Source organism: Clytia hemisphaerica, unplaced genomic scaffold (genome assembly GCF_902728285.1).
Source record: "Clytia hemisphaerica strain Z4C2 unplaced genomic scaffold, Clytia hemisphaerica genome assembly, whole genome shotgun sequence".
NCBI classification, from domain to species: domain Eukaryota; kingdom Metazoa; phylum Cnidaria; class Hydrozoa; order Leptothecata; family Clytiidae; genus Clytia; species Clytia hemisphaerica.
The window spans coordinates 1,060,902-1,073,233 of record NW_027104551.1 but is presented as its reverse complement, the minus strand read 5'-3'; the positions used below and the strand labels follow the sequence as shown (position 1 = coordinate 1,073,233).

The 12,332-nt window shown below is 34.8% G+C and overlaps 1 protein-coding gene across 1 annotated transcript in view; it reads left to right on the top strand.

Annotated features, from left to right (window-relative positions):
- The window catches only part of LOC136822908 (uncharacterized), a 34,355-nt gene that overhangs the window by 17,633 nt on the left and 4,390 nt on the right, over positions 1–12,332 (top strand). Inside the window, exon 5 of the mRNA XM_067079215.1 lies at positions 11,592–11,693. Coding sequence (XP_066935316.1) covers positions 11,592–11,693 — 102 coding nt within the window. The remainder of the gene's footprint in view (positions 1–11,591; positions 11,694–12,332) is intronic.

The window sequence follows — 12,332 nt, the reverse complement described above, 5'->3', positions numbered from 1 at the left end:
ATAGAAAAATTCAAACTGGTCTTTATTTTATTAAACTTTGAAAGGACCCCAGTATCAAAACGTACGTGGTACGTCTCTCGGCCTGTATATATGACGTACGTGGTACGTCTCTCGGCGGCTAAAGGTTAACAGGAAAGTCGATTTTTTATCTGTTTTTTTTTCCTGCAGAAAGTTTTTTCTGTTCTAATTAGTTTTATCTATTCTTTGCTGGAGAAATACGATATGCTTTGCGATGCGACCTGTTTTGTGTATAGAATTTAGTGCCTTGGAAATTGACGGATCTGTTCTAAGAATCGCTGGCAAAAAAGAGCAGATATTTGTGAGTTTTTCGAAACACAATTTTCACGTCACAAATTTACTTTCCTTTGTTTGTTTTCTCCATCGTAGAGACCAAGTACACGCTTTCTTTTTTATAAGAATGGTGTAAATCCATTTCATCATGGATATTCTTAACTTTTTTGGGAAAATCATCCTAAAATATTCTTACAGCATTCTTATTACTTGGGGGTAATTGGCAATTTATGATTTAGAATGCTCTAAAAATGACATTCTTTGCTTGAACAGCAAAATTCCATGATGGTGATATTCTTAGCATATTCTTAATTTTTTGGCCATTTTCATCATGGACATTCTTATAAAAAAAAAAGCGTGTAAGTTGTAGAGACAAAACAATTAGAATTAAAATTTGAATACAATAAATTTTTGTTCGTTTTTTTGCAATCACTTTCTTTTTTATCGTAGGTATCTTCTCTAAAAAAATGGTAAAAGTATATTCCAAAGCTGACGTCCCCTTCAAGTTACCCTGTTTATTCAACTCAACCATATATAGTAAATGCTCGCCATCTGAATATAATCTGTAGGAGATAAAAAAGAGGGTAGCTGTGACAATATGACTCTCGTGCCAAAAAACCGTTTCAAAAGATGAGGACGAGTTAAACTTTCTTTGCACTGAGGGAATAGTAGGCTACGTCATATCTTCCTTCCTTTCGAGCGTAAAACTCCTACTCTTCGGGATATGACACTGCTCTTGTTTTGAATATTGAAATTCTCCAAATAAATATCATGCGCACTGAAGTTTTAATTATTAATAAGCAATTCCCGGTGGGGGTTACTAGTGGCCGCCTATAGCAGTGCCTATAGACCAAGAGTAAGGCCTCAAAGCCTGGGACTGTCTATTTTGTAGACTAAGGGAATAGGTACTAAACTCAAGCAGGTTCAAACTAGCATTTTCATGAATACTCGGTTTCTAAAATCTTTGTTTTATTTTCTGAAGAGCCTTGTACACTTTATAAAGACTTTACATAAATTGTCTATGGAAGACAGCGAAGACCAAGTCAGCTGGCGTATTTTAACCCTGGTATTCCAATCGAGGACAAAACTAAGTACACTATGGACAACCAGAGTGTACTTGATATCCCTAAATTTTTAAAAGTAATAAAAAAAAATTAGGTATAAACTATGGATAATCTGGAGTAGCTGAATCTTGTAAAATCTAAGCATCAAAGACAATTTTGGATAGAGTTTTCTTAATCAAGTTAAATTCCAGTACATTTCAAATTATCTCCAGGAGAGAATATACTCTGAACTTGGCCTTGAAAGCCTTGCTGACAGACGCTTTGCCAGAAGAATGATATTCTTCTATAAGATTATGAATAACCAAGATCCGTCTTACTTACGTAACTATATCTGCCAGCAAGGCTTACAGCGCTAGTTACCATAAGAACAAGAAATATCCTATTTATCCTCTTAATGTACGAACTGAGCGTTTTCATAATATTTTTTCCCTCACTGATTATCCCAGTGGAATTTCCGGGACGGTAATATAAGAAATCTACCTTCTGTTAAGACCTTTAAGATTGCAATTTTTAAATTTTTGAGACCCTAACAATCTCGTGTTTTTGATGTTTCTGACAATCAAGGTGTAGTCTTTCTAAATCGACTTCGGGTAGTGTTTAGTCATCTCAACGAGCAGTTTTCGTGATACTTTAGACCCTTTTTGTGGTTGTCGAACTAACTCAGTTGAAAATACTCAGCACTTTTTTCTGCACTGCTCTATATATTCCCATGTGAGACAATCTCTGTTCGACAAACTACAAGACTTAGGTATTGTTTTCCTCCCACCAAACCTTTAAACCTTCAAATCAAACTATAATCTTTGCTGTCGTTATCCATGAATTAATTCCTTGTTTTTAACAATTAAGTTTGGCGATGAAGTCGCTTTTGGGCTATTTGATAATTTAATCAAATATTTCAACTTGGGAGGGGTTTATAGGTTTCCAGGCTATATTCTGAATATTGAACCATTCTTGAACTTTTTTATCTGAAGTCTTAAGTCTAGGTATTGTTAAAACTCAGAGCTAAAGTCCCAAAGTCAAAATCACAGACTGAAAGTAGCTTTCCGTATGAGTAAATCGAAATCCCCAAGATTGGGAATCAATGATTTTTTTCCTGTGAATGCCTGCATTCAAAACTTAGCCTTGCACTACTAGAAAGTGCTGTTACATCACATTTGAATGATAATGAAGTTGCCGTTCTTTTGTGTCCCTTTTGTGTTATTTGTGATCACAAACCAGAGGGAGCACTATTCATCTATTTTCAAGTCCCAGTAACTTACCGTCTGGATCAGATTATTGTCCAATATAATCTAAGCTAATCAATCGGTGAGTTGGCAGTGACTGGGGAACTACAACTTGTTAGGCGTAAACTCTATTGACTGACCTACCCGTCCGTGAAAGATCATATGTAGAAATAATGTTCCAAATAAATCCTTGTGATGATAAAAATATCTCTATTAGATTTACAATTATTCAGCAATGCCTATTAGTTTATAGGAAACATTATTTAGGTTTAAAAAATATCATCACATGACTGCTCTGCTTCGTAGGAGCTTATTTGCTAATTAGCCGATTTTCTAAAAAGTTCTTTCCATATTTTTAGAGCTCCCAAAATGCGTTGGAGAGCGGCCATTTTTGGTGGACATGATGCCTATTAGTTATAGGAAACATATTATTTGGTTTAAAAGTCCATATTATATCTTTATTTTCGTTGCACCAGTAAAGAAAAGATTTGACCACCTACTGAAAACTTTTCAAATACGTGATGAACTTGTAAAACACTCCATTGTCTCTAATAACGCAGATTTGGGGTTAAACAACACAAGAAAATCGTCTAAACGTTACAAACCCACGCGCCAGAGGCTAGTTCGTACCTATATAACAATAATAGTAATAATAATAAAGCTTTACAGGTTTGCAGGCCACCGTGAAGACACATGGGCCTCTATAAACCGCTCGTACTTTTTACAATGATCTTTTTGAAATAAAGTTTTTTTTCGTGGGCTCCCCCGGACTTTCCATTTTGTGTTGTCTCCCTTGATTTTAGCATTCATTTTTTCGGCTTCCTTACACCATTCTTTGATTATTTGTCTTTCATTTTTGGTCGGTATCTCGCTTTATCTTCTCTTTCTTTCGTAAATTTCCCGATCCGCAGCGTCTCGGTAATCTTCATATTCCTCAGATGGAGCCGCTGACCAATAATTTTGTCATGGATAAATTCTTCGTCCTCGATTTTTGTTCCTTCTTCAGTTTCATCTGTCGATTCATCAATCCCATGAAAAATTAGGTTACGTGCTGTAGATCGAATCAGCTGCTCCTCCTGCTTTTCTTTTCGAATCGCATCTCCAATGTTTTTCTCGGTGTGTTTAGATGTGATTTTAGCGTAGCTCATTGGTGGTCTTTCCTCTTCTTTCTTTTCGATGATGCTTTCAATCTTCTTTTCAAGCGTGGTTATTCTGGTATCCATAGTTTCTTTCATTACTTTATTAAGAATAATGCTTTTTCTTTCCAAATCTGAAAAATATTCAATCAAATAGTTTCGGGTGGAAAGCGCTAAGGGAAAGTTAATGGTATGGTGACCATTGCCTGTCTACAGCTCGCACTACGGAAAAACACTCTGACCCCTACCTCCCGCACAGATTTTTTTGTGTTAAACGCTTTCGATTTCAGTGCTATAGAGATGTTGAAAGACAGTTAGTCACACTAGCGTCCCGCCAAAATGTGTATCAAAGATTAATGCTGCGAAAGCGCGTATATCGTTTACTTGACTCTCAAGCAAAAAAATACATTGCAAAACTTCTAAAGGGATTCATGAAAAAATAACCCATAACCATAACATTGACGTCTTGTGCTTTCAAATGGTTTATTTCTTCGTCCTGCCTTTTCATTATATTCTCACAGGCTTTGATTTCGTTTTTGAATCCTTCAATTTTTTATGTTTCATTTGAATTATACCTTTCCATTACCTGTGGTGCGATTTTGGTACAGTTTTGACACTGGAAACTTCTTGATTTGTATGACAAGCATATCTGGATCTGGTAAAGTGGCAGTTCTGTACAAAGATAATGGACTAAACGGTGGTACTTCCTGCATTGTAGGGTATTTAGTGCGTTTTCTTCATTTATGATGCACTTTGACGGGCTGCAAAAGTCGTTTATTGATGGTGATTTTTTATCATTTTCTTGAATTTTTTCCGTCATCTTTGTGCATTTTTCAGACGACAACCGTTCAGTTTTGTATTTGACGTCAATGTCATGAAAATTAACAGGACGCGAATACGCGTCTTTTCTATGTACGTTCATTTGAGCAATGATATTTAGTTTTCTGTTGTTGCGAGAATCAAATGGTTATGATATTTTAAAAGAGCGATAAATCTCCATTCCGGAAAGTATAGGTTTCAAAGGGTTAGGATCAAGTGCGCAATCATTTGAAAAACGTTCAAATTCAAAATGGAGGCGGTGAAATGACTGTAGGAAGAGGGTAGGAAGAGGTATAAGGATTTGAGATTTCTTCAAGCTTTTTGATGTCTTCTAAGTTCTGTAAGTTTTTTTATTTGTTTTTCACTAAAATAGCTTTGGAAAAATAGATTTTCATCAACCCATTTTGGACTTTTTTCGGTGTCGTAAAATATAGTGGTGTTGAACCTTTTGAAGCTTTGACTGAGATAAAATGCAGTATATGAGCAACGACTTAATAAAATAGATGGACCAAGAACTTCATACAATGGCGGATTTCCCTTCGCACAATTCAATATTATAATAGTCAATTTAATTTGATTCAATAATAAGCAGATATTCGACAAGAAAAATCGGATATCGAAAATTATTCAGTCGAGCTTGATGATATTCGACGAAGCGAAGCTGAGTCGAATACCCGTCGAATATCAGTAAAGCGAGACTGAATAATTTCGATATCCGATTTTTCACGTTGAATATATGGTTTATCGTTCACCAATTAGCATGAAAGCATTCTAATTTTCCCTATTGCGTCGGGTATATTGCGTATTGCATTCAGTCTTTCTCTCTTTTTACGACATTTTCGAACGTTTTACTATCTTATTTAAGGATGTCAATTTCTTGTTTTTTTCTCAAAACGTTCGAATTTCCTTTCTGTTTTGTTAAAAAGAACTTTCTTTTTATCTGTTTTTGTATATGTGACATTTAAATAATTATTTGATCAAAAAACTATTTTCTTTATGCTCGCTTTTACAGAAGAGATATTTTGCTATCGGATATCTAAAAATATTCGACAGTGCGTTTTGCCTAGAGGTGGACGATAATAGTATATATTAGTTGGTATAGGTAATATAGGTACGTTGTATCGTACAGGTATATAGGTGCGTTGTCTCACACAGGTTATAGGTACGTTGTCTCGTACAACGTATTATTAATATATTACAAATTCAATTCAATTGTATAATCAATATAAGTATAGTTTCAATTTGGTTAAGTAGCAATATATCGGTGCAGATTTTAAACCCTTGCACAAGGTATTGCGGATATTGAATCCGCAGCCTTGCTTTTAAAACAGGACAGACCTCGAGCTCGACTACCTTAAAGCAGAAAGTAGTATCAGAGAGTCCTTTTAAGGTTGCTTGTCCTGAAAAGAGAACAAACACACCTTGTTGATGAATAAATTCAACACACTTAAAAAAATTCACTAGGAATCAGTCAGCAGAGCCATACATATAACTATAAGATCTGGACTAATTTGCTTGAACACACCCTCTATTCTACAGTCACATTACAACCAGAAAAAGATCTATCTTGTTAACCCATTCATCAAAATAACCACAAAATGAACAAATTCCATAAATCATTTTGAATAAAACTGGTCGAAAACGGGCCATTATTTATATTTTTGACTTGATGATTCAAAATGATATCCACACTATGCTTGTGCGGAAAGAACGGCAATCGAGTCAAAACTACTTTGGGCCTAGTATTTTTTTAAGAAGGGTGGTCTTTCAATGGGAGTGGATGGAGGGCGGCGGAGGATTGACTTTCGTAGAGTGAAGGGCGGGCGGAAGAGGGCGGTTCAAGGTGGTGGGCGGTAAAAAGTAAGCACTGGAAATGGAGAATAACGAGAAGAAAGCGCATCGTTTTAAGAAAAATTTCTCTTAAACGAGAAATTTTTAACAAATGTATCGAATATCAAACTGTTGAATATTCATTTCAATTAATCTTTTTTTTTTATAAAAGAGATTAATTTAAAAAAAAGTAGTTACACCGTTAAACCATATTTTGTTTTGCCACTCCCTGACTTTCAAAAAGTGTAAGGACTGTGATGGACTTTTATTTTCAGTTGCACCAGTAAAAAAATATTTGACCACCTACTGAATATCAAACGAATGTATTGAATAGCAAACTGTTGAATATTCAATTCAACTAATTTTTTTTTGATAAAAGAAATAAATTAAAAAAAGTACTTGAAACATATTTTGTTTTGACTCACTGACTTTCAGAAAGTGTTAAAAAGGAAATAATTTTGATGGTTAGAAACTTATTTCTGATAATACTAATATGATTTGGAATTGATTTGAAGAATGTATCTGGGACATATTTTTGTTACGATTTGTTGCCTTTTTAATGTAGTTTCGTCCCAGACTTTACGACCTGGAGGTGATCCTATGGTCATTATAGGACTTTATCATCAGTGCGACGAAAATCGAAATTTGAATTCCTCATCCAGTTTATGCCAAGCTGCAGTTAACTTTGCGTATCAACAGAAAAAACTGAATTGGGAAAAGTACTTAATAAAGAATGAATTTGATCGCGTTATCGGTTTACTTACAATAAAGGATTTTGTACATCGAGTTTTCAATTTTTGTGAATTCGAAGATGCTATTTCGATTGCTGATGGCTTGAAACTTAACCAGACATATTTAGTCTCCAATACAAGTCAAAACCCTCCCAAATGGAATAAGCGTACGATTAAAAGATGGAAATTTTCGTCAAGAATTGTTCTGGTGTTAGTTCATGCTCCTCAAGAAATTTCAAAGGTTTTACAAGGGATATTATTTGGTGAAGATTATGCGGTATGGATTGTCAATAGTGAATATGGAATCTCAGATTCATTAAATGGGAAAAATGTGCAATCCAACATCAATCATTTTCATGAAAATGCCAGAAATCTCTATTGGGAAGTTAAATATGCCAAACGTTTTGCGACCATCTTCATTGATGATGGATCACCGACTTACCGGATAGAGTATGAACTTTTCCGTGATATGGTTTTAACGGATTTACGTGAATCTCAATGTCCCAGATTTCTTACCGTAAAATTTAAAGATATGAACCAAACACTGCCTTCCATCTTTAAATCAATCATTGGCGATGATGTATCAGTAATTGTTGTAATCAAGGACACTTGTATAGCGTAGCTGGACTGAGTACAACGGCTGTTTCTCTTTCTCTTTTTAACACATGTCTGTCGTAGCGAATCTGCGAACCCCGGTCAGCGGTTGAGAATATTTTTTTCAAATTAATTGAAATAATTAGTTGTTGCAAAGTTTATTAGTTTTCATAAAGGACTTTTTTGCAAGATTTTATATTTGACTTTATCCTGAATGGAGATTTTTAGAATAAAATATAAGTTTGATCAATTTATAAGCCAAAAACCTTGAAAAAAGGGTCCTTCGAAAAAGTTAAATTGTAAATTACGTAAGTTATTTCAAGGTGTAACAAATATTTTAAACAACTCTTAGAAGGTTGAAGTTGAAAATGACGAAGAAAAAATGAGTAAAAAATAGCCTAAACTCGCCTAAACTTTCACCAAAGTACCCAAATCTTATAATGGCTATAGCAAGATGTCGAACAAGGATATTGTATTTTTCTATATTCCTTTTTATATTCTTCTCGATTTTTCACCAATCGAGCTTGACTATCCATTTCGAGTGTCCGAACGCGTATTTATCATGCAAAAGACGAACAATAATCAACAATCTTTTGACACCTTTCTACATACGTTGAACACAACGAGAAAAGAATATGGAAAGACTTTATTGACTGGTTATAACTGCATGGCTACATTTGAAAATCTCATTTTAAATTCTCTTCAACTCATTCAAATATACAACTATCCTTTGAATTTATTTCAATATACAACTTTTCAAAAATTTAAATCTTCAATGGTCAAGCGAGCCAGCAATAAGAAGAACGAGTTAAGAGTTAGGTACCGGCTTGTTGAAACCAAAGACAATTCTTACAAATTTGTGCCTAATCTAGATCGAATTCACCCCGGCTACAACCGCTACAGACTGCCTTCATGCCGTATTCCTACATGTGGTCTTGGCAAAGAAAATGTCTTTGGACGCCTCCATAAAGAAAAAGGTATATGGGGTAATAATTCTTATGGATGGAGCTGTCGACAATGTCCTCTGAATTACTTTCAATCCAATGATACAGCTCTAAAAACCTCTTGTTGGCCATGTCCTGGGTTTTCACTATCAACTCAAAATCGTGATTCTTGTTATAATATTCCATATTCTGATAGATTCCTGAGTATTTATAATCAAGTTGGATTGAAATTAGCATGTGGAATGTGCATCTTAGGTTTTATGATGTGCTGTTTTGCAATGGTCGTTATGGTGACGAAGAGATACACACCTGTTGTTCGTGGATCAAACTTCCCAATAATGATACTACATGCCACATCAATGCTTCTCTTATTCCTGGTTATACCACTACCATATATTGGACTTAAAATGTCAAAACTGACATGTTTGTTGGAGCTGTTAGTCACGTCATTGCTGGTGTTTTCACCTTACACATTGATCTTGATCAAATGTCAAAATTTATTGCTTGCATTCAATTCAAAGTTACGTTTATCGAGAGAAACTAAACGAAAAGCTTTGGTGAGTCAAATATTTCTAGTCCTCGTTTTAATTACAATAAACGTTGGTGCATTGTTGATGAGTATCTACGACCAACCGATCGAAGTAGAACTTGAACACGATTATAAAGAGTACAAAAAAGATTATCGGTGCAAAACTAATAAGCAAATGAATGTCCAAATCGTCTTTCTCATTTTATTGCACTTGATATCGAGCATCCAAGCTTATCGAGGCCGTAATCTACCGGGACCTTTTAATGAAGCAATGCCAATTGTTTATTCGTCGTTTACAAGCATCGTAACATACATGACGTACTTTCCATTACAATTTCTTCAAAAAGACAAAGACATTAAAATAGTCGCTCGTGTGTTGATTATAACCATCGCGAACTTGCTATTTGTAGCAATTTTGTATGGCAGCAAACTGTACATTATACTTTTGAAACCGAAGAAAAACACGAAGGAATACTTAGCACAAAAAATGTTCAACATCTCCAACGCTCGAGTTGCCAAAGAGATATCGAAATAAACTCTGATGCTTTTAGAGGTTTAATTATCTTTTGTAAATCCATTACTTGTAACTTTTCGTTACATTTAAAATATTTAAAACAATGCGGTCAAAACGAGCTATATATCATTTAAAGTTTTTTCTCAATGCGTAATACATAAATAGATGTTTGAAAATGTCCCTTCTTTTTGGACCTGGCAATCCATGCCTTTTTATATGAGTGATGGAATGAATTTATTGTCTTAATGGATAAATGTGTGTACTCGCTCACCCAGGTCCATTTACAGTTAGTGAGTGAGGCCAATTAGGTCTCTGTTTCGCGCCATGATTTTTATGGGTATTATTTACAGTATGTTTAAGCAGTGTTTTAATATGAAAGATTCATTATAATGCCTCTACTCGACGTTCACTGGTCACCTGGTGAATGGCATTGATGGTATAGTTAAATTTGATTGGTCTCAAAATTGGGGGATCATTGCAGTGAGACGTGGCATGTAATTAACGTGCTTATTGCTCGAGACATTTCCATTTTTGGATCAGGACTTCTAAAGAAACCTTTATTTTCTAAATTTCATCGTATGAATAGAAAAAGGACCTAACTCCAGCAGAAAAAGTGTCATCTGTTCTGTGAAGTGATTAGCTGTTTTAAAAACCTCTGGATGTTTTCCAGCTTGCACTCTAACTAGCTGGTATGTCAATGAATAAGAACAGATACTTATTACACAAATAATACTAAGCAAGTATTTACGGCCTTGAAATTTGCACGATCTGAAATTAACACGGATTTGTATGCTTTTTATTAATAAGCAATTCCCGGTAAGAGTAAGGCCTAAAAGCCTGGAGTTGCCTATTGTGTAAAGGGAAAAGGTACTAAATTCAAGCAGGTTCATGAATTTTTCATGAATACCCACTCGGCTTCTAAAATCCTTGTAAATCCTGTAGAGTCTTGTACACTTTCTAAAGACTTTATATAAATTGTCTATGGAAGACAGCGAAGACCAAGTCAGCTGAAATCTCTGATAATGTGCTCATTTTAAGGATTGTGGCAGTCTTAACCCTATTAATACTTGGCTTTTAAGGGCGATTCAAAACTAGGGGAGGGGAGCTTTTCCTGTACCACCCCTTGACTTTTGATCTAGTTGGTCTTTTTGAATGAAATTTGTCACACAAGATCCTTGTCACATATGGTAACTTTTGGCAAAACATTTTTTGATGACGTCAGTATTATCATGTCTAAAGTGAGCAAAAACCGAAAATTTCCTTTGTTATTGCTATTGTATTCTAACAAAGGCTTTAGAAAAAAGTTGCCTGAGTCTAAAATGTTTATTTTATCCTAAATATTCAATAAATTACGGTTTAAACGATATATTTGAAATAAAAAATAAATTCGTATTGGAAAAGTGTCAATTTTTGTGATACCCCACTGTCAGAAATGTCATCATGAAGGTGTGAACACTTTTAGGTGTCAAATTGTTTTTGTTAGGAATTCACAGAAATTTCATGCCAAAAGCACTATTATTTCAGGAGCTATTAACATTAATTTGACCTTCGAACAGAAACCCCCCTACTACGAATATGGTTAAATTTGCTTTTGTTTTGATCATTTTATATAGTAGGCTAGGAACACTTGACAATGGTGTAACTATTTCTTAGTAATAATACCCCTGTCCCATTGCCCTGATACATTTTTCTTACATTGAGGATGAAGATTTATACTTACTTGGAATAGCCAATCTATCGTTTCAGATACGCGCATTTTAAAGGAGTGCACTATAATTATAGTGGTAAGTATACCAAGTATCAAATAAATATGGGTCATAACGATGGGTCAGGAACAGAAATCGCATATACAGAAGTTGGGTCATGCAGGGAGATTCATTAGAATCAAACAACCTTTACTTTTCATGTTATTATAGATATGAAAGAGCAGTTGACAACCATGGATCATAATCCGTGTTTAATGTGGGATGGCTTCGGTGAATGGACCAACCAACCTAAATGGATTCCTAACTTATCAGGTATGTGTGTACACCATATCAATCATTAGTATATGTAATCACACGATAACGAGTATATTTAATTAGTATATGTAATCACATGATAACGAGTGCAATTCGAGAATAATTGCACGAGTGATTTTTTTGTTTTAAATTTTCCGAGTCGGAAAGGACGAGACACCGAAACAAAAAATCAAGAGTGCAGTTTTCGAACTGCACGACTTATCATGTGATAACGATTTAATCGCACAATGGGTATCGCTACTTTTTTCCGTTGTGAAAGAAAGTTACACTGAAAGTATTTCTTTTTCGCTGTCTCTCTTTGTTGGACCTACCTTAAGGTAGTCCAGCTTTTCTCGGGACCGGCCTGTAGTACCGGAAATGTGCCGGAAATCGCCGTTTTTCGTATCTCCGTGACACATTTTCAACTTATTTGATCGTTTTTTTACAAAAAGGTTCTCTATGGTGATACCCAAAACTTTGCATCATTTACTTTTCAATAAAATCATTTTTTCAATCCGGAACTCCTTAAAAATCACTGGAACCGCCGAAATCGGCGTAAAACAGATATCCTTCATTTTTTCGAGTTATACTTGACAGATTTTCATGATTTTTTCTCGAGATTTTATCATTAGTTTTTTCTGATTTTTTGCTCAAAGA